The sequence below is a fragment of the Apteryx rowi genome, unplaced genomic scaffold, assembly GCF_003343035.1.
Source record: "Apteryx rowi isolate R43461 unplaced genomic scaffold, aptRow1 scaffold_177, whole genome shotgun sequence".
NCBI lineage: Eukaryota > Metazoa > Chordata > Aves > Apterygiformes > Apterygidae > Apteryx > Apteryx rowi.
This window is the reverse complement of record NW_020448052.1, coordinates 1045766-1072821: the sequence shown is the minus strand read 5'-3', so window position 1 is coordinate 1072821 and position 27056 is coordinate 1045766. Positions and strand designations below refer to the sequence as shown.

The window sequence follows — 27056 nt, the reverse complement described above, 5'->3', positions numbered from 1 at the left end:
TTCTTCCAATATGAACAAAAGGACATTCTGGTCCCCTTTATATACATACATTAAAAGCTGAAATGGTCTGAAATGCTTACAGATTAGAATGCATATATCTATACAACATCACACCTGCCAAAAATCTAAGTAGAAAAGTTTTACAGCACATTATACAGGTCCCTCTAACTTCTAAAAAAACATTTACTGAAATCACCATATTACAAGAAATCATCACTAACATACCATACAATACTATTTCTTTTTCTTTTACATAATCATTACTTATATAGTAATTTAAAAAATCACTTTTAAACAAGTATACAATGTTCACTTCAAAATTAACTGGTTAATAAAATTTTGTGCAAAACAAGCCAGCCTCTATAATTAAGTGAATTTATTTATTTATTTATTTATACAAAAAAGAAAAAAGCCAAAAAGATAGTTCTTTCAGAAATGTGTCTCCTTTTCTGTAATGGCTGAAATGGTGCCATCTCCTTTCAGTTTGGTGTCGCAGTCATTTATTGCTGCAATGTAGGCTCCTCCTCCAAGTTTCCCTCTCATTTTCAGATCTGAGCTAGGTATAATCAACTTCCTGAATTTCTAGAAAATTGGAGAAAGTGGAAATCATTATCTTTTTCTTGCTCACAGACACACATTTCTTACACAGATTGACTGCAAAATCGTCTTCTCCTTCACGTCTGTTTGTCCCATTTCCCTGTTAGTTCCATCAATAAAACTGCATGCCGCACCGTTCGTTTCACATCACACCAGACCAAAGGCTAGAGAATGAAGAGGAAGGCAAAGTCAAAGTGTATTTTTCATACTGATTTAGAGTAACATTCACTTCCATGAAGTAACTCTGCACAATGCACCAGCTAAGTCCTGGTATATGGGTGCCTTTTGCTTCTCATGACATAGCCAAAGTATATGCACTGAGAAAAAGAAATACACAAGAGACTGGCAAGGTGTGTTAAACTACTATAAAGAACAGAAGAAAAACATGTGTGTGTTAGTTCAGCTGAGAACTTTCTCTTCTCTAGAAATAACATCAGTATCAATGTTGCTGCTTACAGCTTGGGGAGCAGAGGTGTCGCAGGAAGTTGGCTTCCTGGGCAGCTCCCAACTGTAATTAAAAAAATTCTCTCATCGTTCTTGCATAGAGAATGACACGTCTGCAGTGCTTCAGTCGACAAGGCAGCGCAAAGCAAGGTTCTATGAACAAGCGCTATTTCCTTGTAGAGATGGATTAAGATTGAGGGGCACATTAAGGGAACATTGAATGTTGAGATTTGTAGAAAACTTCCTTTTTTAAACATACTGATAAAACTATATTGTGGACGCTTCATTTTGCCTTTTTCCTTCTACTTCTCACTCAGATAACTGTAATCAGGAAAACCGTATCCAGCTCATGGAGGAAAATCCACCAGTGACTGAAAGGCCTACCCCCAGCTGTGATTCAAATACCACTGGAACAGGTATGTGGATCCTACCTTAGAAGAGCATTGGTTTTTTTTGATTAGACTGTGCTTAATCTCATGCAGATGGATTCATACTCCCCACTTCCTTTTTCAGTATCCTTAATCTGAGAATATATCTCACCTCTATAAAAGTGCCTTCTGCCTTCCACAGCTTAATGCAGATCCACAAGGGGATACAGATCATGGAGGAGAGAGCCATCATCCACCCTATGCCGTAGCCCCAGTCAGGGTATGTATATACGTTGTTATATTTCAAAGGCTTATATTTCACCAGGAAAAAGATGAAGATTCCCTGAAATAAACAGAGAAGTGTATTAGCAGTATTTGAAACAACACTGTCTATGTAACAGGAAAATGATTATTAGTATAGGCAAGGCCAGTCTCCTTAAAGATGGAAAGTAGTGGTAAGCTTTGAAGTCAGAGGAAAAAACACAGCAATATCCTCTTTTATGTCCAGCTGAAATAACGTGTCTCAGTTCCTTCCACAGAAATGAACCACCTTTCAAGTTTAAATCCTATTTTCCTCTTGCTGACGATAAAACCTGCACTTTGATGGCAAACTGTACCTGGGCGGGAAAGATTAAGTTTTGCTATGGAAAGCCAGCTGTGATTAGGTGACACAAGCTGGGTACTCTCCAACCTGTCACTATGAGAAAGGAAAGACAAAATTTTCAAAATTGCCTTAATCCACTGTCTGTATCTGCAGTTCTACATGCCAGATCTTTCATCCTCACAAAAGCTCAAATATATGTCTAAATCTGACAGGTGTCTAATTAAGCAGTTTGTATCATTTAAATTTATGTAATATAGAAAAGGTTACTACTTACTCAAAAGTGACACTGTACAAGAACAAGTGATATTAATTTCATTTCAGAGTTGGGGAAAGTGAGTCAAAAATTTTCCCAAGCTTTCAAGCAGAATCAGTGGCAGAGCTCAAGGGTACCTGGATCTCCAGGTGCCCCAATATCTCTGCTTTTGTACCTTGCTATCATTTACATGTTAGACAACTGGAAGGTTTTAGTATCTAATCCTTGAGGACTTGTGGATAAAATTTATGGGCTACAGTTTACTCATGCTCTTTTTGTAATTTTGTCTCTGTTACACAGCCACAACAGATTGCCAGAGAGAGCACTGCTCAATCTGTACTGCTACCAGTACTGCCAGCTCCTGGTAGGGCAAATTCCAATCCCTCCTTCTTGCATATGAGATGTGCCTTTGGCCTCTTCAGCTACTTCAGCCAGAAGAAAGAATGTCCAATCTCCTCTGAGAAACATCTAGTCACCCAAAGAGAGAGCAGAAAATAGGAGGCTAGAGTGTCAAGGAAAGCAACAGGAGTCTGGAGGAACTTGAGTTCTGCTGGGTAGATACAAGGGGTACTGGCAATGCAGTGAAGAAGAGCCTCCATTGTATTGGCAAATGTTCATTTAAGTCCCCAAGTTTATTTTTTCCCATTACTGTATATACTAGGATTTCTCATAATTCACAGAACACATACATTCCACAAATTTTTACAGATCCTACAGAGTGTTTCTGAATTAAAACATATACTACAAATCAATAGGCTTTTTTCTCAACTGTTGTTGCAAACTTCTAAAAATCTGTGCAGAAAACCCTATGTATGTCTAAGACAAGTTATTCAGATATTCTATACTTACTGCACAAATACCTGGAGTTAAGACCATCCAGCACCATTTAATCAATGACAGTGGTTTGTACCCAATCATATCTTCAATGTTATCATAAAAGCGATTGCTACCTGTACAAAAAAAAACAAAGCAAAAGCAGATGTAGAATGTGTGTGCAAGAGGTTATACAGGTCAGTATTTAAAATAGAAAAGAGAAAAATGAAGGCTCTGACAGAGCTGCAAAGACCGAAGCTGTTATCCCTTTCCCTCACACATACATCTCTCTGTCACCTGCTCATACTTGTGGCAGAGATTGCTGCTCTTGGAGCAGGGATGTCTTATTCATTCATAAACTGGTTCTTGATTCACTGGAGTTTTAAACCTTGTACATTAGGGTAAAATAGTTCAGGATCTGTTTAGGAGTGGAATGGATCAGACATCCATTCCTGGGGCGTGAGAATGTCTACCAGAAGGGTGGGTAGCAGGCTGTGTGTGGGAACCGTTTCAGCCATCTGTTCTTAATCAGAGCCCAGGGCAGAAAAGTGCAGGACAACAGAACCCAAAGAGCTTATTCCAAGAGATGAAAGGGTAACATATTCAGTGTGTTTCCTAATCCTGGGAGACTGAGGCCAGAGAATGTCATACTGGAAGTTGTGGCTATATCTGTATCTGCCCAATGTGAATGAACAGAGAGTAGGAATGGGTGAGCTGTCAAACACAAATGGCTTCTGGTCAATAGCAGTCTGAGCAGGCCCAGTTAAAGAGTAAATATGCTTCAAGCTCATGTGTGAATCCCTAGACAGCTGGGGACACGTGCATTTTACAAAGCAAAATTTTCATTCTTTTGCATGGAAAGAGATGCTTGTGTATGAACATACCTAGCATTGTAGTGCTTTTCTCCTGACTTTGCCGAAACAGCAGAGCTGGGAACACTACTACGCCCCTTTTGTGTTAATGAGGCATTAATTCCAAATCCCCTGGATTTATCTGTGAGTATCAGGAGTGGAAGGGAACTAACCCTACACAGACACTTGTAGGAGAAGGAAAACTTCTTGCCACTCCTGCTTGTTAAGGCAGCTAACTAAGGACCACCCTGATGGAGAAAGGTGGAGGTCAGTCCCTGCAAGCAGCAAGAAAGGAATCAATTCTATTGTTCTTGTTAACTGGAGTGCAGAAGGGCCTTCCTGACTTTTAGTGGGGTTTGTGAGGGAGTAAAGCTCTGCGGGCCCCACTCCATGAGGGCGCAAGGACTTTGCTTTTGCACAGATAGAAAACTCACATAAAAACTCAAAACCACAGCAATTTTCAGCAACTCACCATAAACCCAGCCTATGCAGACACATTCAAATATGGCAACAAAAAGAAGGCACATGCCACTAGCTGCATAAGAGTCAAATAACTGAAAGACGTACATCCCACCCTGAAAGACAAGAACAGAAAAAGAAAAAACAAAACAAAACCAAAATAGTGTGTTGGCACTGGTGGCAATATTTCATAGAAATATGGATTTAATTAGACAGTCAATCTATTGGTTCCCTGACAATCTTCCTCCCAAAATCAGTTCCTTCTGGAACAAAGGATTTTCATTTTTCAGTGATTTCTTATTGTGAAGGATCTTTTTTTCCATACCACCTAAGACCACCCTCTATGCCAGGTGAATCCAGCTGAACCTGAAATGATGGGGCACTACATTTGACTTGTTTGCAAAATGTTCCCCCACCTCTGTACCTTTTTCAACTTCATTTGTTACCTCATCGGGCAAGTGCTTCTGATCTGCACATGAATATGCAGGTTTTTTTTCTAATGTCTGTTCCACTAATATGTAAAAGTATTAGTTAAATCCTGGGAAGGAAAGCATAACTGATAGCCACTAGAATCATTACCCAATGGCATACGGCCCTGTAAAATGAGTACATTGACCTATAAAGTTTGAATATAACTCACAAATGTTCAGCTGAATTACTTATGTGAGTCATTATTATTTGATAGAAAATGAAACAGTAATCACCATGACTCCAAGCAAGCTTTTTTCTTTAGTGTTTTCCTAGCAAGTCAAAAATTATTCTCTGAATGGCTTTAAAATAGCAACCTATGCACGTCCAAAAAGGAGAGCAACGAAAACCAAGCAAGGTCCTATGTTAACATGGAATCCACGCAATGGATTCCAATGCACACTATACTATCAATGATCCTGTAATTTTCTGCATCCAGTGATGTCACAGGTCAAACCAGTATGATAACAGGTAAATATGCTAAACCCAGACATAATTTTACTTCCTCACTTACTTACTGTTTGACTACAACTCACATATTTCAATTGCCACATCTACCAAAGACACAATTCTTTCCTTCTTTTTCTGTAATTTTTCTCTTGCTTACAACAGTCTGAACTGTTTGGAAAACTGGCTGGCTTTCTAGCTCCTCTGCCTCTAGGTAAGATGAGAAGACAAACTATAATCAAGTCTGATTAATAACATTATGGAAAACCTCACTAATAGCATTATACTAATATTATACCATTCTGCATGCAAAATACTTAATCTCTTATCACATATGCATTTATTATTCAAATAATGAGAAGAAGATTCACAGAAGAAGATCATTTCAATAAACAGGAATCCTAAGATTTCTCTCTTTGCAGGACACTATGTAAAGGAAACAAGGACTTGAGATCGCCTCTCCAACTGAAATGTAATGCTATTTGGGTAATACATACGATCCATTACATCTGAGACAGTTTTCTGCAAATGAAAGAGAGCCTTAAACTGTAACGAAAACTGAACCAAAAAGCCAACCCCTAGGATTTCCCTTTTCTTCTCTGCATTAACTAAGTGAAAATAAAGATGGACTCTACAAACTCAAAATCCTGTCTAAATCTTGTTCCACACATGAATGTTCTAAAGTAATTGTATATAGAACTGCATCAATGTCCAAGCAGCCATTTGACAACACTTCTGCTGTAAAGTTATGAAATGACCATATGTCTGAATGAAAAAGTTTTCCTGGAAGGAAAAAATATCTTTTATGAATAAAAAAAAGCCTGACAAAATTCCAGGAATATATACTTAGAAATGCAAGAGAGGATTAAGGCAGATCTGGGATATATATTTACGCTTGGAAATCTCACTCATGCATAAAGCTTTGATACCTTACAGAAGTACCACAAAATGGGGTCTTGTCCACTAATGTCATCTGAGCATGGGATCACAGTTCTTTACATTGCCTAGCTGATGATGTAAATAAGCCACTTTGCTCACTAACAACTTACGATTCTCCAGCAAACCTGAGAAAAAAGGATTTCTGAGTGTCAGTGTTTCCCTTGGATTTGATTGCCATTCAAACAAAAAGTTATAGCACAAGAATTGTGGCATGGCAGCCCTCCCAGGCCAGAATGCTAATGTTGAAATCAAAGTTTTTGCATTAAGTGAAATTCTTTTTGCTCCTAATGGAGACACTTTGTTGATTATTAGCTACATTACTTTTAGTTTGTGGTGCCTACTCTGCCAGTTGACTACTTCCCAAAGTCTCACACTACAAAGAGCTCACTGTGAGGCGCAGCAAATATCTGAGAAAAATGGTAGCTTAGAGATCAACCAACCAACCTTACCTTTGATACAAGGTAAGGTAAGTACTTCTGCAAATCTCCTGCAAAAATCACCTGTCACTTGGGAGAACTTGCTTCCTCCTCTTTTTTCATGCTTACATCCATTTCAGCCTGTACGGCTGGATAATATATCTCTCACTGCAGTGCTCAACACTTGCACTGGGGGAGGAATTGTTTAAAAATCTCCCCATTTTACATAGCAAAGATAATCTATCTTACTAAGAGTAAGAATGGCTATAGGCAAATTAGTCTCTGTAAGGCTGCTATGTTTCAAGTCCCAACTTATAAGACACATCTGGAAGAAATTCTTAATCAACCAGCATCAACTCCTCTGTTCTCACAGGGAACTGTGATGCATAACAGCGTTCATTAACTCACTGACTGCCTGAGTTCCAATATAAAAACAGTTATAACTATTGTTCATGGAAAAAAATCCTAGAAATCCCTTCTTAATTTTCAGCCTGTAATAATTCATGGCCAGCTTGTACCCCCTGCGTTGGGTATGGGGGAGAAGGAGCCTTTCTTTTTGCATAAATAGTTCATGTTTATACCCCACGTTACCTTGATGATGTGCTTATAAAGAGCAATCATATGCCTTTGCTAATATTTTCATAATTTTGCTGGTCTCTGGTAAAACAAGCTCTGCACTCCTAGGATCATCCTCTTTGCTCATGTTTTGCATCTTGTTCCAGTCTGTTATCTTTCTGAATATAAGTAGCCAGAATAATTTCTGGTATTGCATAGGGAATCTTACTGGTACAGTCATGGGACTATTCCCATCTTTCAACTGAAAATACTTCTCCTGAAGCATCTCAGAAACATATTTTATGTCTACACCACATGGTTAGTGCACAGTTTCACATCCAAATACTTCTCTTTCCTTCTTGTTTTCAGAGCCTAATAGGAATGTTTACTATTCCCATATGGATGGCCTTATACCTTGTGCTACTACAGTCTATCCCATCTTTAGCACTGCAATCACACAGTCCTTCCCTGCCAATATGCCTTCTTCTGTAACCCAGGAACATCAGAATTAATGAAGCCTGATTTGGACTTTTGTTTTATAGATGATTGTGAGCCCTTATACTTGATGCAGTCTTTAGGCCATTTTTTTGTGAATTCAGTGGTGTTTAACAAAGACTAAAATCATATTTCATTCTTTCCACCAGTCAGGACACTTCTAGGACTTCTATATCTGGCTGCCAGCTTTCATGAAAAGTGTAGGAACTTCCTATCTTTGAATATTTTTTCTGCTAAATTGATTGAAACCTGCCAAGAGGTTCAAAAGCTAAAATGAAAGAATGCATAGACAGAGAGATAGTTGCATGTAGCCTTTGGTTACATATGCCTTGTTTCCATAGCAAGCCAACTACAAATATTAATAAAATTGCTATCGTGAGTGCTCTCTGTATAACTTCACTAAGAATCTCATTCCAGCCACTGCTTCATTTAACACTATAAGTTATCATATCCCCTGTGTCCAACTACTTATACTAATCCTCTTCTTTTGAATGTAACTAATTTTTTTTGTGGTGCCTTTTCAAATTCTTCACTGAAGTTTATAAAACTTCTACTCAACTGCATTTGCTTCCTATTGAATGTCAGATCTTTTATCAAGAAAAGACATCTGATTAGTCTGACAAGAACTGTCACTGAGAAAATCCATGTTTCATTTTATCCTGCTCTCCATTTTCCTCCCCATCTTTAGTTATTCTTTCCTTCAAAGGGTATCAAAAGCTAAAGTATTCTAATTAGCTGATTTATTTGAATTTGTTCCCAAAACCCACATACTGAGGAGAGAATAACAGGTTTACAATTACCTGATGCCTTTTTTTTTTAAGCGAAATTTGCTCATTTCCAGTAACAAAGCAATTAGAAAAACACACAGTCTAAAGGCCCTGGATCTTAAGGAGGTGGTGTAAGTGACCCCGGATTAGTTGATGAAGCCCTGGGAGGCTGCTTCAATTGCAAACCCTGCCTGAGGCTGCTGCACAACAGAGACACGTAGCGGCCCTTCACAGTTAGTACTGCAAGGCTTCCTTAGACATACGTTCCTCAGATATTTAATACCATGGATTCTCAGAAATGCAACTCTTTCTTCACTTCTTCCGCTGGTACAGGCAGGCTCTAATGGCCCAGCAAGCAAAAAAAAAAAAAGAAGAAGAAGAAGAAGAAAGAAAAAAAGAGAAGTGTTTGCTGTTTTCATTTTACTTGATCTTCTTTATTGATCTATTCATCCAAAACATAGTTGTTTTCAGACTGATCTGCTTAGAGTGAGTGAACAGAAACCATGATCAGTATAGCTGGTTGGCTGGTGCAGAGAAGATGGAATTTCCTTGGCTATGTAGTTTTGATTAAAATATATCTTAAGCTCAGCTGAAAATTTGAGGATGCATTTCAAATGTTACACAATAGGTGAGAACAGTCACTCGAGTATTTTGTACTGATATACCTGAAAATGAAGTTTGTCTACACCAAACATATGCCTATGGCTTGAGTCTGTCATGATTTATAAACAGACACCCATTTCCTTTTGTCTACAGTAATACAACAAAGAACATCTTACCTCAGTTAACATTATTAGGCCAATGAAGTATGACACAATAGAAAGGCCGAGAATCAACAGTTCTCTTCTATAGCCCCTTCGGAAAATCTTTGGGTACATATCTACAACAGCTGTCACAAGGCTTTCGACACACACAAACTAGAAAAAGTGATAAGAAAGTACAAATAAAATATGTGTTTCATCTGCTCTCTGGATTTGGATTTGCTACAAAACACTTCAAATACCCTTCTGTATTCTCATCACAGAGATAGACTGAATGATCCCTGAGGATACTTTGTAAGGAGAAGCTCAAACTGAGCGGAACATCATTTCAGAATTAAAAAGCCCCAAACTATAGATTTGCAGTCCACCATCAAATTCAAATAGTTGGATCCACTAATAATATCTCAGAGTTTGCCTTGTAGCAGATAGCTAACATAAAAGTTAAATCTTTCAAATACGTCTTGAATGGGACTTAAATGATGAACAAACCTTTTCATAGGACTGCAGCAGAACTTCACTCTAAGCATCCTGCACTTTTGTCACTCAGAGGAACGATATGCAGTGCTCTGCACTGTCGAGCACTGTGTAATGAACTTCAGCAGCTTCTTGGAGATGTTCACTGAGTTCTCTCCATTTTACAGAAGAGAGAAGTTCAGCAAAGACATTAAGTGTCCAAGCCACGTACATGTAATGGGGAAGGGAAGGAATATTCTCACTAACTTTAATGATCACCAGAAAAACAGGAGACCTGAGCTTCTGACTCAGGGCTCTGGAACAAGGTTTCTAAAATATGCAGCTAAATTAATGCCCCAAGGTAGACAATGTAAGGACTGCTTCTTTGAAACAGTCACGAGTAGAATTCAGGAACTGCTAATTTTCACACTTTTTTTCAATGTATTAGATCAGGTTTCCTTCCAGGAAAATGTGGGTATTTCTACTTGAAATATGAAGATACCATAGGAACTTACATTATCACTATCTGATATTCAGCTTCAAAATTCTTTGCAAATTGCTTTAAAAACAGGAAAAGGGGAAAAGCTGGCATTTTACTGAATTGTGGATTTTAACCACCCATATTTAAGTTCTCACTGATTTCCATGTTAATAATGAAAGCTATATTCAGGCTGAATCAGTGTTTGCAGTAAATGATAAAGGAATCTCCAAGATCACATAACTAAAATTAAAAAGAAGGAATTTGAATGAATGGTTTTAAGTAAGGAATTCAGTTAGGGTTCATTCTTTCATCAGGTTAAAGTGCCGTTAACATTAAGGACGTTGATATATAAATGCTAGGGAATCTGACAAAATATTTAAATTGTGTTTGTTTCATACCTGACTATCTAATCCAAGGAATATGAGCATCATGAAGAACAGAGCTGCCCACAAAGGAGAAAGAGGCATCATGGTAACAGCTTTAGGGTAAGCAATGAATGCAAGTCCTGGTCCTGAAAAGGAAGAAAACAAAGGAAATACTTTATACTTGATTGTTCTTTTATGAGATATGAGAAGAGCTAAATATAAGATTGAAAAATCTTGACAAACTGCACATTTCTATAATAGTCTACATATTTGGTGATGAGGCTAATTAGTACTGAGGACTTACTTGGCACATCAACTCTGCCTACATCCTCTCTAAATGTCTGAAGGTCAAGATTTCAGGTAAGATATCACTGTGCCTTATGTTCTCCTGTTTCTTTGTGTGGAGGTACAGCAAGACTCATATACCTGAATGAAAAATAATGTGTGGGTTCTGTGACTGCCTTATTAAGATATTCTCAAATTTTCTTCTTTTTTCCCCCTAAACCAGTAATGTATCTATATTTTGTGCAAGAATGCAGCTAATGGTAAGAGCTTCATAGCAAGAGCTGCACCTTGGAACCCGTACATGGTGCAAGCCAAAATGCTTACTGGTTTGTTCAAAACCTGTGCTCCACATTTTTTAGTGCTGCTGCTGTTGGCACATTTTTTATTAATTCATTGGCTGAATGTTTACAGAAATCTTTTTAACAGAACATTTTTGCAACAGCATTGATAACTTCTCAAATCTACTAAAATACCATTTCTCTCAGCTCACGTTTTCCTGTCTTGGGGGCTTTAGGGAAAGAGAAGCATTTGCCATGACAGTATCAGGGAAGCTCTACTTGCTTTTCAGTTTTCTTGTTAACCTTGACTGACTTCATGAGAGCCATTTCTCCTTCTCAACAATTCAGCATTATACTTCTTTTCTTTCTGGGCAGCCCTCCTGTTCTTTCTGTTCTGTTGAATTTTAAGTGATACTTAAAGATATTACACCCACAAAGGTATTAAAGAGCAATTAACTTTCATTAGGTGCCTAACTCCAAGTGATGGTTGGATGCTAAATTTCTTGTAGAACTTGGTCTTTGTGCTGCTCTGGCCTTTAAAAAAGAACTACTATACTTAACCGGACTGTATCAGTGTATGTCCCTCATACAGCATTAGGAGACGGCATCAGCAGTCTGACTGTTAGCAGTCTGTAGTTAGATAGTATAAATAAAGCAAAACTTCAATGGATTTTCAAAGATTTCTCCTGAAGAGATGGTTTGTCATTACTTTAATAGCTATGTCTTTTTTCAGAAGGAGCAAATATTTGTGTGGATTTTGGTGTGTCTCATTTAAAGGAAACTGAATGCTCTTTCCATGAGGATATAACCCACCGTGAGCATAACTGAGCAATATATCTCTGCTAAATAATCTGCTAGATGCTCAGTTAAAGTAAGCTGGTATTACAATAGACCCGTAACTTTTTGATTTTTGCTGTTTTGCACAATAATATTAATGTTATTCACACATAAATGTGTGACCATAAAAATAGTTAAGAACTCTTCTTACAGCAGTTACTCTAATGAGTCAGGTAACAGGTATTTAAGAGGAATTTTTCTAAAAATATCTGCAGAACAGTCTGAATGAATGTCAACTTATCTATAAGATGTGGCACAGACTAAGTATTCTGACAACAACCTCGAGGCATTTTTGTTAACTCAGAAAATTGCTTTTGGAACTTACCTGATTCTGCGACTTCTGCAATGGGCACTCCTTGCTCATAAGCCATAAATCCAAGAACTGAAAAGATAGCAAAACCAGCAACAAAGCTTGTGCCACTGTTCAAGCAGCAGAGCATGATGCAGTCTCTGAAAACATAAACAAAAAACACCACATTTGATCTCCTGAAAGTTTCCTTCACATACTGAGTTTTAAGACTAATAGAATCCCAGACTGCAGGAACAGACATTAAGCACTGAATAAGCTCCCAAATGATCTTATGCCTGAGAGAAATCAGTCAGTCAGGAGCTTCCTTTCTTGTTTTTTGACTAGTCAAATTGGAAACCTGTTGCTACTCACTTTTCTATAGAATTAGAAGATTCTGTTTTCAATAGAATCTTTGAAAAATGCAGTCAAACAGAGCCCTAATAAATATGATTTTAAGAAAAATTTTACTATAGCAGTTGTAATAATGTACTCCAGAGGATATAAACTCATTTATAAACTGTATAAAAATGGTCATAAATTGTTTGCTGGAAAAAAATCTTATGGTCAGATCTTGGCTAACTCTATTTCAGTTATAATATAATGGCAATTCACATGCATACAGAATATGTTCCCAATTTGTTTTAGGAACAAACCTTTTTTAGAAGCCATGGTAACAAAAATCACTATCCACACTCTAGTTAGCAGCCTAAGAAGTAGGCAAAGATGGAATGTGTATGGACACTGATCTCTCAGCCATATGTATCTTACATGTCAGGCAAGGAGCAATACAAGGCCAAGGCAAAGTAATATTTCTCTGCCTAGATTGGAAGTGTCACAACAGTAAATCACTTAAAACCAAGGGAAAATACTTCTGGAGAAATGTGCTATCTTTGCCCAGAGCTCAGTGAAGCATCATTGTTCACCCTGCTTTCAAAAAGTACTTCAGCCTCGCCAAATGGTGAGGTAGGTATGATTTATCATGACAGTCAGTCTCTGAAGACTGCTACAAGAGATGGCTGCGTACTTGAGAAAGTAATACTCTAACCTAGATGCCTGAAAGTAAATTAGGATCCTAAAACACTGAAACACAAGGCAAGCCAGTAGCTCTGTCAAGCCTATACCTAGCCTGGCTTATTCCCATCCTTCTCCAGTTCTGAAGGAAGTTTTCATGCAAGCAAGAACTGACCCTGACGAATCTAACAGGTTCTGAATCTGCAGCCTCAGATAACACGATGCCCATCTTTCTCACAGCTTTGTAATGACTTATTGAAAATCAGAGACATAATTAATCCATATTTTTGAAGTCCTGGCATATATTCAGGCAAAACCTCTTAGGCAATCTCTCTGTAACTGTTGCTTCTCTAATTTGGTATTTTTTATACTGTAACCTTACTTCATCAGTTTCTTAAGTTAAAAGTGGGGTAACCAGTTGCAGCATCCAACATCTAATTCCTTCACTAATGATCCCCAAACTATCTCCTACATCTATTCAAAACTCTTGCTGTTACTGACTTTGATTCAGCTTAGCATTAGCCACACACATTCTAAATGGCAGGAAGCAGATATACATTTCAATACTGCCAAATGAATGAGCTGCTGAATTATGGCCACTGGACAATGAGAGGTTTGAGCTTTCTCTCATCACACCTTATCTACAATTAATTTTGACCTTTACTTTAAGAATGCTTCCATAACCATTTTATAGAATGGTTTATTTTTATATATGGTTTATCATCTGTAAATTGCCAAAATTTGTACAGAAATGAAAAACTGTGAACACTCCCATACCGTAGATCAAGAAATGAATATGGAGAAGTTCAGTGACTTGACAGTTCTTTCGCATACATGCTCTCTATCACTGTTTGGTCATCAGCAGGGGTAGCTAGGTCCTTGTTATTCATATGGAATTGCTCCCCCCTTTTATAGACAGCCAATCTAGTCAAACATTTTGAATGGTACTACTATGTAGCCAGTTTCCAGCTTAGAAAATCATCAGCTATCATTGGAAGTATGTTTTTAAGCAAAATAGCAATCTGAAAGAAAACAACCAGGAGTATAAGTCCTTTGTGCTTTGTCAAGAAATAAAACAAGGCAAAAGCACATCTTCCGAACCATTCTTCTCAGTGAATAAGTAACCCTGGAGAGATTCTCATCCCAGCATATCTCACCTAAGAAACAGGTCAGCTCAAGGCTGAGAAATTAAAACTAAAATATGATGAAACTCTGTCAACAAGAGATGTCAAAAAGATTTATTTTTTGTATCCTTTGGAAAAAAGGGATACCGTTTTAGTGGGATATATCTGGCTGTTCAGCACCCATATGATGCTTCCATTTGGAACAGCCTCTCCTCAAGAGGAGAAGGACCATAGCCATTTCTGCACTCACAGGGAAGACAACAATTGTGAACCACAATTCCACGAGGTAGTTTCGGTGCAAAACAGTTGTAGGTTATATAGTTACAGGCATTTATCCACGGAAAAGGGCAAAGGAGAATCTAAGGAGATTTTCATCATCTCCAGTTAGTGAGGTATCTATTTCCAGGTAACACGATTAACATGACACAGCCACAGCTCTGCCATCTCCCCCCCCACAACCCCCACTAGAAAGTCACACCCTGAACTAACACTTGGTTCTGTGGGGACTTAGCAGTGTTTCCTGTCCTAATAAAAATAGAACCTTGAATGGGAATTTCCAGCCTAATACAAGTTATTTCTGCAAGAATGCTACTAATCCCTCAACTCCTTCTTGTTTCTCCCTTAAACAGACAGAAATGCGTTACCTGTAGTTCAGTCTTTTTTCTGCTGTGGGAAAGGAAACTAAGAGGAGGGAGGACCTGGATTTATTGTTTGTGAAGCCAGTGAATTTTAAAACACAAGTGCCCAGGACCCACTGGAAAGAAAATACAAAGTTTATCTAGTTTTCCTTTAATTTTTTATAAGCATCCTTGGTAGGAAGGCATCAGAGCCTGACTGAAGTCCAAAGTGATTTCAAATGAAGGGAAACCTTCAAATTTTTATGAAAACTTCACATTATTCCAAATGAATATCTTGCCTTTCATCTGAATAATTCAAGGCATTTGCCTCCTATCCTCTCTGTGCCTGACTGCCTGGATACTGCTGAAAATTCATTCTGCTGTCCTTAAGGAGCTTCTCTGATTACCGCAGAGTCCTTAGCATCCCTCCAATCACTTCCTTGCCTCTATGGATCCCCAACACCCAATTCCCATTCCTCTTTCGCCCTTACACTTGAAGCTTGATCTTGCACCACAGTAGTAACACTAGAGCCAACTCCTTATTTGTATATAAGGCTCAGATGTAAAAATTGTCTCACTGAGGTGTAGCCTCCAGTACAAAGGAGTAGCGCTGGTGAGGCTGTAGAATCAAATGATTTCTCCTGGAAGGAAACTGCTAAGTATCCAGCAGGGAGCTGGTTCTCCAGGTACAGAGCATGTGAAGTAGGAGCAAGAGCATTTTCCTCTTCTGTCTGCTGAGGATGGCTGACGTTAATTCTAACCTTGAGAAGGTCTGAATGGATTAGGATTGCTTAGCTTGCTAAAACATTAAGAGGAAACATCAATACACCTCTTTGAATTTATTTGGGGAAAACATTTCATACTGATGTTACTGCCATTACTTTCATCTCTTCATAAAAGTCACTTTTGATATAAACTGTTGTAAATCCAGGGAGGACCTGGCCTAAAGTAATTTTCTCACTGTATTAGTGTATTACAATGAAAATTAGTAAAGACATTAAAAGTTCATTTCCTATTCAAAGATATGAAGTGACTTGTTCGCAATTCATTTACAATCTTAATGATTGTTAATGATTAGATCGGCTTGCTAATAAGAAAAACCCATGTGCAGTTTAGTTTTCTACTCCCTTTTCACACTAAAACTCATGTCATTATTTTCCACTGCAACTTCCACTTAGAAAAATTTTTTTTTGGTAAAACAGAACGCAAAAAGACTGGAAGTGTATGTTACATTTAGGCAATTACTGTGGATACTGTGGATATTTCAAGAGACAAATCCATAGCTTATTTTTCATTAAGTGCTGGTTAGAATATAAGTTTAATTCTGCTTTCCACTATACAGCAAAGGCTGTTTAGCTGCTTCGTATATCTTCCACTGTTAACACTCATTTAACTCAACTGCTTTCTGCAGCATAAGACGTCAGTTTCTGTCCAACTTATTTCCTCAAATTTCTTAAGAATCATCCTTTGGGGCACAATAAAATCTGTCATATTCAGAAAATTTATGAAAACATTTTGTTAAAGGAATTGTGGAGCTTGGATTCAGTAGAAAGTATTCTTGTTCCAGCATCTTGTTCAGGACCTTGGAAAGTGAGCTACTGATTTTTTTTTGTGACCAAATGCTGTTTGAGTCAGAGGAAAAGAAGGAGAACTACATAAGCTTTCTGATCACACATCAAAACTCCTGCTTTTTGTAATGAGTTACAAAACTATAGCAGAAGATTACTGCAGTGCTTGAGGCTGTGACAGAGTAGTTTCTAGATGGGATGCAACAGGAGAGAAAAAAAATTTAAAAAGAGGGAAAAGAAGTAGCTTTGCTTAAAGCATCACTTACGCTGATTGGGAAAACTTTCATTACCCACTGTTTTGTTGGGACATTCATTACCCCTCTGTTGGGGCATTTTTATTCTGAAGATAATGTAAATCAACATTGTTTGAAGACTGTACAGGATCTACACTAATTTATGCAGCAAAAAGTTTGGAATTTTGGCTGTCATAACCAAAGTTAACTTATGTTGCCTCTGAGCTACTCTGCATGTTTAGAGGGCAGAACACCTTTAACTGCTGCTGGACAGTTTTGCAGACATTCAGTTGGTGGATACATTCGCATTTCTGTTGTTGCCAGTCTCCTGGTTTCTGCTCTCTCTGGAGGGTCCTACTATTTGGTGTTTCTCTGACAGAAGAGCAAATTGTTGCTAAAACAGTGAAAGAAGAATACATTTTCTAAAACTGTCTCCTGAACTCTCCAGGTAAAACTGTAATTTAGAATTTAAAGCCTTACACCTTTGGGTTTTTTGCTTTTGCACTGTATAATGATTTGTTTCCTTTATAGAAAAATAAAATTTTAATTCTCTGTCTGCAGATCATAATGGAGTCAGTATGCTCAAACTGTCATTTACTGTCTTGTATTAAAGGCTGTTGAACACTACTTCCAGGTTTGTTGGAATCTGATCTAAAATCCTTGGAGTGTTCAGTTGCAAAAGCCATTGAGCACAAAACAAGCAGATCCCTGTTTACCACATGAATGCAAATCCATTAATAATGAGATTTTTATTTTAATAGCTCCAGTTCCACCAACAGATGGGGAAAAAGTTAAGCTGACAGTAAGCTGAGCTAATGACACCTCATGGTTAAACACTGTGATGTGGAGTTAAGTTTACATTATCACTCTTTGCTGTATTTGTTACATTATCACTCTTTGCTGTATTTGTTTGCGGCACTTCTAAAACTGATGATTCAGGAATTAACTGTATAATAGTGCACAGATATTTCTTTTTTTTCATGGAGAAAACAGTGTAAATATGCAGATCAAAAATATGATATAGATACCATTAGCTGACTGTTTTTGATGTGTATTTGAAAAATGCCTGGCAAACTGTGGTTATTTGTTTCAGATGGATGTGTATATCTAGCATTGGCTTACCTAACCATATCTGCCCAAACAGTTGGGCATCTTGTCTAAACTACTTTTGCATAATCAGTGGAGAAAGACAGATGCCTCTAGGTAGCAGTTCATTTAATCCTATAATGGTTTCCTGGAGGTTCCTGTTTAAGGTTTCCTTTCAAATGGCTATGGTTAGATGAATGAGGTGAGCCTCACTCTCAGAACTTAAAAAAAATGTTTTGTTTATTATTTATATGAGCCTGGGTGTAACATACAATAACATTAAGGGTTTGATTCAAGAAACCATTCCAAGGCAAGACAGGCTGTCACCATGAGGCTAATTTCACCCATGTGTTTAAGTTAAATTTCAGCTAATTCTTCTTCAGTTATACTATACGTTTAATAATATATGCAAGAGATTTAATACAACACTAATAATTGCTTCAGTTTTTACTGATAACAGAAGAAAAAAGTGATGCTTATTTTCCTGCCCATGCCAGTAAAATGGAATGGGGATTTTGTGTGATAGTCACCTCCTTCTAACATTAATTCAGAAAATACTAAAACCTACTGAAGTTAATGGCAAAATCCTTACTGATTTCTATAAAGACTAACGATGAAATGCTATCCTTTTCTACTGTGCTTTAGCTAGGAGCCCGTAAACTATGGGAAAAAGTGACATTCAAAACATAAGCCATTCAGGTGAGTTTTAGTAACAATTTTTATAGGATTTTTTAAAGCTGACATATGCTATACAATCAAACATGGCGCACACATGCAAATATATACGTATGAAATTCAGTATATTATACAGGCCAATATGTATACACGTGTGTACTAAGTGAGCATCTGTGGCTGTGCAAGACTCAGAGATGACAAAAAGGGAAGAAAACGCCAAACCTTTGAAAAGAGTTTCTCTGATACAATTATAAAAACCATTATAGGTCTGTATTCTTTAAACAAGTGCATGTGCTTATGAGTATTCATGCAAGTGGCTCCACCAAAGGAAAAGGGAAGCCCTTCCAAATAAAGCTAAGCATGTGGACAGTTTCACCACTGAAACTAAACACAAAAGTGTAGAAAATATTACCTGTAGCAGTTATTATTATAGTTGTTGTAACTTCCCAGGGCTGTCAAGCACCCCAAGCAGATCGCGTAAGAGAAAAATATCTGTGTACCAGCATCCACCCACACCTGAAGACAAAAAAGAGAGGTTATAAAAGGCCAAGAAGGAACCATCTTTATGAATTCATTAAGTGCAAATTTTGCAGAGGCAACAGGGTAATAGTGTCTGGCAAACGTTTTGTAAGCTACACCAAAAAAAAGGCTGAGAGTTAAATTCTCCTCCCCTTCTCAGTGGTATAAACAAGGAATAACTCAGCTGGTCTTCACCAGTTCAACTAATCTAAGAAGAAAGAGACACAGAATTCCTGGAGAAAAACCTTATCCGGTATAAATTACTTAATGACTTTATTACCACTATAAGGTATAATAATTGCAAGCTAAATAGAACCTTCTGCATATATCTCAAATCACTTGATAATTATTTACTCATATTTAAAAGTTCAGGGTGAGAAAACACTCTAAAGACAAAATATGCCATTCAAAGATAATATACAAATGAAGATGAGCCAGGAAGGGTAAGAGACAAATTAACCAGGGATTTTTTTTTTCCCAGCAGTACCTAATGGCCCCAATTAGGCAGCAGGATGCGGTTGCTCTGGTCACTGTATGATTAAAGAATAACAGTTTTGTAGAGCTTATCAAGTAAGTAGCCTTATAATATTACTGTGGCAATATTTATATTCCAAACTGATCCAAATACCACATTCTAAATCAGAAAGTGAAAAAAAAAGCATGAGCTGACACAATATGATTATTCTCTTTCCAGCAATCTCAGAACATGAATATAACACACAACTTTTTTGGCTCTTTAAAAAATACCCTGGCAAACCAGCTTGTTTCATTAAGCTTGTTTCACTAGAATCTTGGTGTTATTGCTTGATAGCAGAAATGAGTATGTTCTTTTAACTCCTGATCTTGCCATGAGACTGATGTGAGCAATCTACCTACACAGTTGGACTATTATTTCCAGTCCAATAAACTCTAACTCCTGGCTTTCTCGGATAAATGAGCTCTATGAGTTTTTTTTTAAAGCACAGCAACCAAAATGCTTTTCAGAGAAACACTGCATGGCTGATAACCAGAGGCAATAGCTGCAGCCATTAGCTACTGTAAGTTTGACAGGTGAGAGATCAAATTCTACTCAGGTAATGATTTCATGACTATACTAATAATTGTAATCAAATACACATAAATACACGAAGGGGCTATATTTGTTTTACATGTGATCAAGTGAGGCCTTGGTCTCTGGAGTTGCTGAGAGTGTTAGTATTTAGGAATAACGTTAAGAGCACATTTTATTTGCATCAGTGGTTTAAATGGTTTCACTGCTGTCATACTGAATAAGATACAGCTGATTACATCTCAAAGTTTCACCACTTGGTAAGGACAAAACAGCACAGAGAAAGCCTTTTGACAGACAGGCTCTTTAACAAGATTGGAAGCTCCCAAAAAGCTGCAAGTTGCATAGGTCAACTGAAAATGCACAGTCTTCTTAAGCCTAAAGAAAAGCCAGGAAACTGGATCAGCAGATGTAGAATCTGCTATTTCCTTCCATTTCAGTTTTTGCACAACGTATTGTTGCAGAGCGTTGTATGGCACTTAGATGAGCAACAGCCCTTCCTGTTGGCGTATGCCAGCTCCACAGAAGTCTGATTATTCTTGGGACAGCAAGTCCTAGTGGAAATGGGGGCAAAGAGGAATTGTACTCTGAAGTGAGAAACTCCAGGGCTGCTTGAGAAGCGGAGCAGAGAGAACATCCCTCTGGAGGTCCTGTGTACCTTGTTCAAAAAACAGATAAAAATCTGGTCTTAAGTGATATAATTTCCTTCAAAGAAAACAAGTCTCTTCTAAAGACAGTGACATCTAACAGTGAATCAACATGAAAATAATGCTGAATACTTTCAGTGGAACATATTCTGTAAGCAAGTGTTCACATATTCTATAAAAGTTGAACCAGACTGAAGAATCCTGTGTTTTTGTTGCACTATATTACATCAAACTAGAAATTCTACCAAAACTTTAAAAAGGAAGGAGGAGGTAATTTTAAATACTGAATGGAATGACAGAATCAGGGCAGGTTCTTTTGGATTGTAGGGTCAGAGAACCAATGACATTTAATTTGTTATGACCATTCGTTTTTCAATTTTAGGTTTGAAATATTTCTGAAATGGCAAAAACACGTACATCTGATCAAGGAAGTGGCAAATAGTGAAATGAACTTAGAAATCACACGTAGTCTTTTGATAGGTGGGTAAATATGAGGGATGGACTAACCCCGTCCTATTTTGTCACAAGCCTGGATATGTTAACATTTTAAGAGCAAGCACTTGGTATTACAGCTCACTTCTTCAAACTCTTGCCCCAACAGCTAGTGACCATTAGACATATTCGATATCAGACGGCGGTGCTCATTAATAATGAGAGAGTTTGTTGAGGTACATGAACTGTTAGGTAATCTTAGTCCTATCCAGCCTTAGTCATTCATAAACAGTACCACAGAGAAATTCCCCCCCCCCCAAATATACTTTTGCAGGATAAAAATGGCTCCTTGTCGACACCACTCAAAAATCCAGGCACCATCCATCTGGCTTATGGCAACAAAATCATTATAAATTATTTCTGAAGGTGCTGAATCACTGCACTGCAATATCTGGGTAACCTTGCAATGTCTGGCTTAGACTAAAAGTTGTAACATTTTCCAAGTACATGGAATGAATGTAGCAGGATTCCACAGAACGATGAAATTCTGAAGGACAGAGACAAAGAAAACACTGCCAATAAACTGAAAACCAAGGATTCTGGAGCCAGCAGTTGGTGAAAGGCCTGAACAAAAGCAGTAAGCTTTTTCTGGGCTTGATGTATTTCTGGCATGAGGAAATTTCAGAGGAAAAGACCTGCACCAGAGAACATCCTGTTCATACTTTGTATGCTTTATACCTTGCAAATCCTTTGGTTAGTGATATTTAAGTCAATTCAATAATACGCATTCATAGATTTGGGAGTGGAAAATGTTTTATAGTCTTCTACTAGCTCCCGCTTTAACAGACGGAATTAACTGTTTCTTCCTACTTTTCTTCACCTCATATTTAAAATGCTTCCACACCAAAACAAGATGAAAATTCAAGCTCAAACTCTTTACTATATCCCAATATCTAAAAAATCCAAATGCCAAAGAGCAGAACCTTTATATCTACTGTGCTCACATTTTGCACCCAAGTTACAGCCATTTTCTGGACACCCAAGGCCTAGTGCCACGTTAGCAGCAGTATGGGCAAAGCAGAAGAATGCAAAAGCCAGCTCAGAATACAGCAGCACAGCTATTGCTCTGATTCCTGTACAGAAATAATTCTTGCTGGCTGACGGATGGGAAGAAGAGACTGTTCAATGAGTCCATGCAATGAAGGCCCACTCCCAGAGGGAGGAGGCAAAGCCAAGAAGCCTCAACAGTATGGCACAGCCTGCTTTCTCCAGGTAGGAATGAGGCATGGCAGTGAGAAGTAGTAAGCCTCTCCACCTTCCCTTCTCCGATTGGGAAGGAGAACAGAAGAGCTCTGCCTGTTCTCTGCTCCCCAGTTTGAGGCTTTCCCAAGCTTCATGTTATTCTACAGCTTTCCTGATTCACAGCATAAGCTCACAAGCAGTGGTCTTGGTTGTGCCCTGCCGATAACTAATTCATGTAGGAACAAACATGATTCCACAAAACAGAATAAAGGAGAATATTTCACTGAAAACAGATTGCAAAGTCCAGCTCTCAGAAGCTAGGAATACCTGAAAATTAAGTCTGCCTGCATAACCTTAATTTGACCTTCTTGTGTGTAGGTCTAGGAGACAGTCTTCATTTACATGATTATAATACTACCCTAGTCTCTGCCCAAAGAGATGAATCAAGCTAATATAATGGAGGATACTGTTGTCTGGAGGATCCCTTGCCTCTTTTGTTGCCATAATTGTAGTGCATGTAATGAATGAAGAAGGATAAAAAAGGAAAAAGGAGGATGTGCTGTAGTTAAGACAACTGAATGTGGCTCTGGAGAATTAAGATTCTTTTTGTGTCTCTGCCACAAAGTTCCTATGTGACATTATGTCTATAAATCACTTAAACCAGCCTTTTCACAGCTGTTCATTAACTGGATAGTCCTCATTTAATGGGTGTCCAAACTGAAGCACAAAATCACTGAGAATTCAGTATCGCAGCTAAGGTGAATGAAATCAACATCTTGAATACGTAAAGAACCACAGAGTTTAAAAAGCCAAGTTCTACAAATTTCAAATTGAAAATCCCCAAATGAGTGGCAACTTCTCATTTTAGTCTTACTTTATATCTCTTTATATCAGTAAGATGGGGTCATGCCATACACTGAAAAAAATGTTTATGAAGCACCTGGACAGTACAGAAGTAAATCACATATAAAGAAAGGCTGAGCCATTTTTTGTGATGATCAAGGTCTGAATGATATGCAGTATATTTATACAGACAAGCAATGAACAAGAAAGATAAAACAAAATATTCCATAACTCTTCTGAAAGGAGTTTAGTCAATCCTGTACTCAAATAAAGCAGAGACCCTAGGGAAAACCTGTTAAGTGATCACATTATTTATTTAGTTCCATAATTCATGGAATAAACATGAACGTTGCTCATCTTAAGGTCTACCATTAGACTCCAGTCCTTTCTCTAACTTTGGGCCTTTCTTTTACTTTTCATAGTCTCTGTATATATTTTCTGTAATTTTGTACTTAGATATAAGTACACAGTTTTGACTGTGTACTGACATCTAGGTCATGCAATAGAATTGCTGCTGCCACTTCTCAATACATACCACTACTTTAAAAGAAACGTGCAGTACATATTGTGACAGCATCATGTGTAACAAGTTCTAATAAGTCAAAATGATAGGGTAAGTTACAGTCATTGGAATTCCCTGCTAAAAAAGGAACCCTTATTTCTAAATATCTATCCCCTCCTTAGATGGAATCTAACATTAGTACTCGCTGTTAGTCACCACACTGAACCATGGAAAAGGCCTTTTTTTTCTACATCCAAGGAGCTCTTGATGTTTTCCTAACTTCTGCTACAAGTTTCTTTTTCTGCTCCCTCTGCTACGTTCTTGTGAAACTTTCGTGTTCATGCGAAGAGGAGAGCAAGTCTTACTCTACTAAATATCCACGAAGTAGCTTGCTGCCTGTGTGCACAGTATTTTGGTGACAGACACGAACCTGCCCTGCCCATCCTTCCAGGGCGTGGGATGCATAGGAATCCTAAACCAAACATGATGATGAATCCAAGCCAATAAATCTTCCTGAGAGATACAGCAAATTGGTCAGCATAACTGTCTGACATCCAGACAAAGCTGATTTGCCTCCAGCAGGCTCATAGTGCAGACAGAGTGAGCTCCTAACTGCTTCAGAGCACAAGTCAATGTGAACTCATGTCTTTCCAAAAGAGTCTGTATAGATATGTCGATGTTATCTATGCTAAGAAAGGGAAACCTCAGAGATCAGGATCTATGGGGATTCCTGCAGCAGTGGCAAACCTGCTCTCAGGAAAGAGCCCTTGCCACGCTTAGCCTGTATCATTTTCATGTATTAAATCCCAGTGAGAATGTTTTTCACCACTTAAGACCAGAACTCATCCTAAAGTACTTTTCTGCTCATAACGCAAGGCAAACCCTACTGAGCAGTTATTGTGGAATCCTCCTGTGGCTGCATGAAACACTGGCATTCCCACAAGCTGTTAGAGTAATGACATACAGCTGAATGCAACCTGGAATGTGTAAAATTATTTCACACCTGGGGAACATGGAGCAGTCAGGTTATTAATTTCAGTCTGATCCTACTAAATAGCACGTGGTTAAAAAAAGAATTAGTATATGGTTACTTGGAAAGCTTCATTTCACACCTCAGCTGAGAAGCTATCCCTGAAATTTCACTGTTCTGCCTCATTTTGGATGGCTCTTTATTTGCATGTTAGTCTGTAGGAAAAGGTAGACTACACCTACAATGCAGGATAAGGACACTCTCAGCAGAGGTGGCCAGAGTTTTTTAAAAAAGTGATTCTCAGAAATTATGTTCATGTCAGGTTATGTGTACAAACCCAGTCATCTCACATGCGCTACTGGCTCAGCGTCTGGGCCCTGGGGGAAGAAAGGAACTATCAGCCTCACTTGCACTGCGTCTCTCAGGGAGGGTCTAGTCTGCAGGCAGGGCAGACAATCTCTTGGAACAAACACCAGTTTTTGGTTTAATTTTCTATTCTGATCAATGGCAAAAATGGCGAAACTAACCAAAAGAGAATATGATTTTTTATAAATTGCCCAGTGCAGCATTAAATCAACTCAACCACTTCCTATACTTATTCCCTGTTCAAATATCTGTCTCTGCCCTCAGTGCTTTGGAGCTGGTTATGTGTGTTTCCGTATGCCCTCACAAGCATTCTGCACATGGTAACAGTACCCTACTCACTGTTGATTCACATACTATGATTGCAAGGTGAGTTTTTTTTCTCTGCTTCTTCAAGCCAACAGATGAGCATGACCACTGCGTAACACTAGTGCTGTTGTCACTGCAGCAGGAAGTAGGAAAGACCCTGGAGAGGCCTGAAAGATAGGACAGAATTTACACCAAAAAAAACACAGAAAAGCTCAAAAGAGCAGGCCTTGTTTAGCTGAGGAAGTATATGCCTACTTACACGCAAAGAGCATTAGCAGGAATGAATAAAGCTGCTGCAGAGTTAGGCTCCCAGTTTTATACTGAACAGGAAAAATGCTATTGTCAATGTCATTACAACAGACTCCAACTTCAGAGCTGCATCTAAACTGTCGCAGGACGGGTGTCATGATTTCCTCCTGATGTTACGACAGTCTGAACTCCCAGAATTAACAAGGATGTTGAAGTAGGATGTTCAACTTCAGCATCCATGTGATCCATTTCTTCCATGCAATGATGAAATACTATAAAGATTTTTCCATTAAATAAAATGGGTATATTTTTTGTCTGTCTTTCCACAGTTAACAGTTAGATCTTTTAGAAGTGAAAAAAATGTAAGGCCTGCTAATATTTGTACACACACTTAAGTTTGTCTCCTTGAGTATTTCTATCAAAAGCAAGGGAAATAAGTTCACATTGGAATCCGAGCACTGGCTGAAATATGTATCCCAGTAAGTTAATAAATATGCACAATTTTTTTCATTCTTAACAGTGAGACTGAAAACCCACTTCAGCTGCAATACTCAAAGCATTCTTAACTATAGAGTGTTTAACGATGATTCCATAATAAGGCACTCTGTCTGAGAATATGGAAAATCTTATAGGCCAGTTAAAGGCTGAACTCATTCTACAAAACGTGTTCCAAATGCTGAAAGCCATGGCAATGCTACCTCGTAGATGAACTTTCCATGATGCTAGAAAACCAAGAAGTATGCTACTGATGGAAGTGTGCCTACTCAATTTAGGCTAACATGCAACTATAAAAATCATTCCCAGTGCTTTACTTAAATTGCCATTTATTACATTCCTCTGCTATGCTTTACAGTATGTAAAGTATGTACACTATGACATATACCTATATGTATATATCCTCTTAGACAAAATTATAAAACAGGCAGTAGTGGATGAGCATTTTACCACTGATTTTATTCAAATTAAAGCAGTTTTTGTGGCTTTTTCATTATGAACAACGTTCATCTAAATTACAAACTATCACCATTTTGGCAAGGAGTAGCATAATTGGCAATAGTAGGAGAGAGCACCAGGATGTGGAAGGAATTCAACAACTATACTTCTGTGGTTTTTTTTTTAATAAGACACCTCCTACGCTCCTCAAATTCTAACGAAGATCAAGAATGTCATACATTCACATCACACCCCACCAAAAAAGAAGATTCCTTTCAGACATTTTACGTTTCAATGCAGAAAGCTTTGTCAAATGGATGGAGAAGAGAAGAATGCAGAAGCACCTACAGCTGTTCTGATGGCCACACTGAGCTAGAACGCACAGTGGTTTTCAGATTACGTTGCAAAAAGTGCTAGAAAAGTTGTTCTCTGGACAGTTTCACTGACATCAGCTGACATG

The 27056-nt window shown here is 38.1% G+C and overlaps 1 protein-coding gene across 1 annotated transcript in view; it reads right to left on the bottom strand.

The window, feature by feature from the left end:
- Window positions 1-429: 429 nt before the first annotated feature.
- Window positions 430-27056, bottom strand: part of SLC6A11 (solute carrier family 6 member 11) — a 106607-nt gene continuing 79980 nt past the window's right edge. Inside the window, exons 7-14 of the mRNA XM_026061167.1 lie at window positions 18952-19055; window positions 12262-12386; window positions 10570-10682; window positions 9256-9393; window positions 4403-4505; window positions 3116-3216; window positions 1582-1752; window positions 430-582 (exon numbers count right to left, since the gene is read on the bottom strand). Of these exons, the coding sequence (XP_025916952.1) occupies window positions 430-582; window positions 1582-1752; window positions 3116-3216; window positions 4403-4505; window positions 9256-9393; window positions 10570-10682; window positions 12262-12386; window positions 18952-19055 (1008 nt within the window). The remainder of the gene's footprint in view (window positions 583-1581; window positions 1753-3115; window positions 3217-4402; window positions 4506-9255; window positions 9394-10569; window positions 10683-12261; window positions 12387-18951; window positions 19056-27056) is intronic.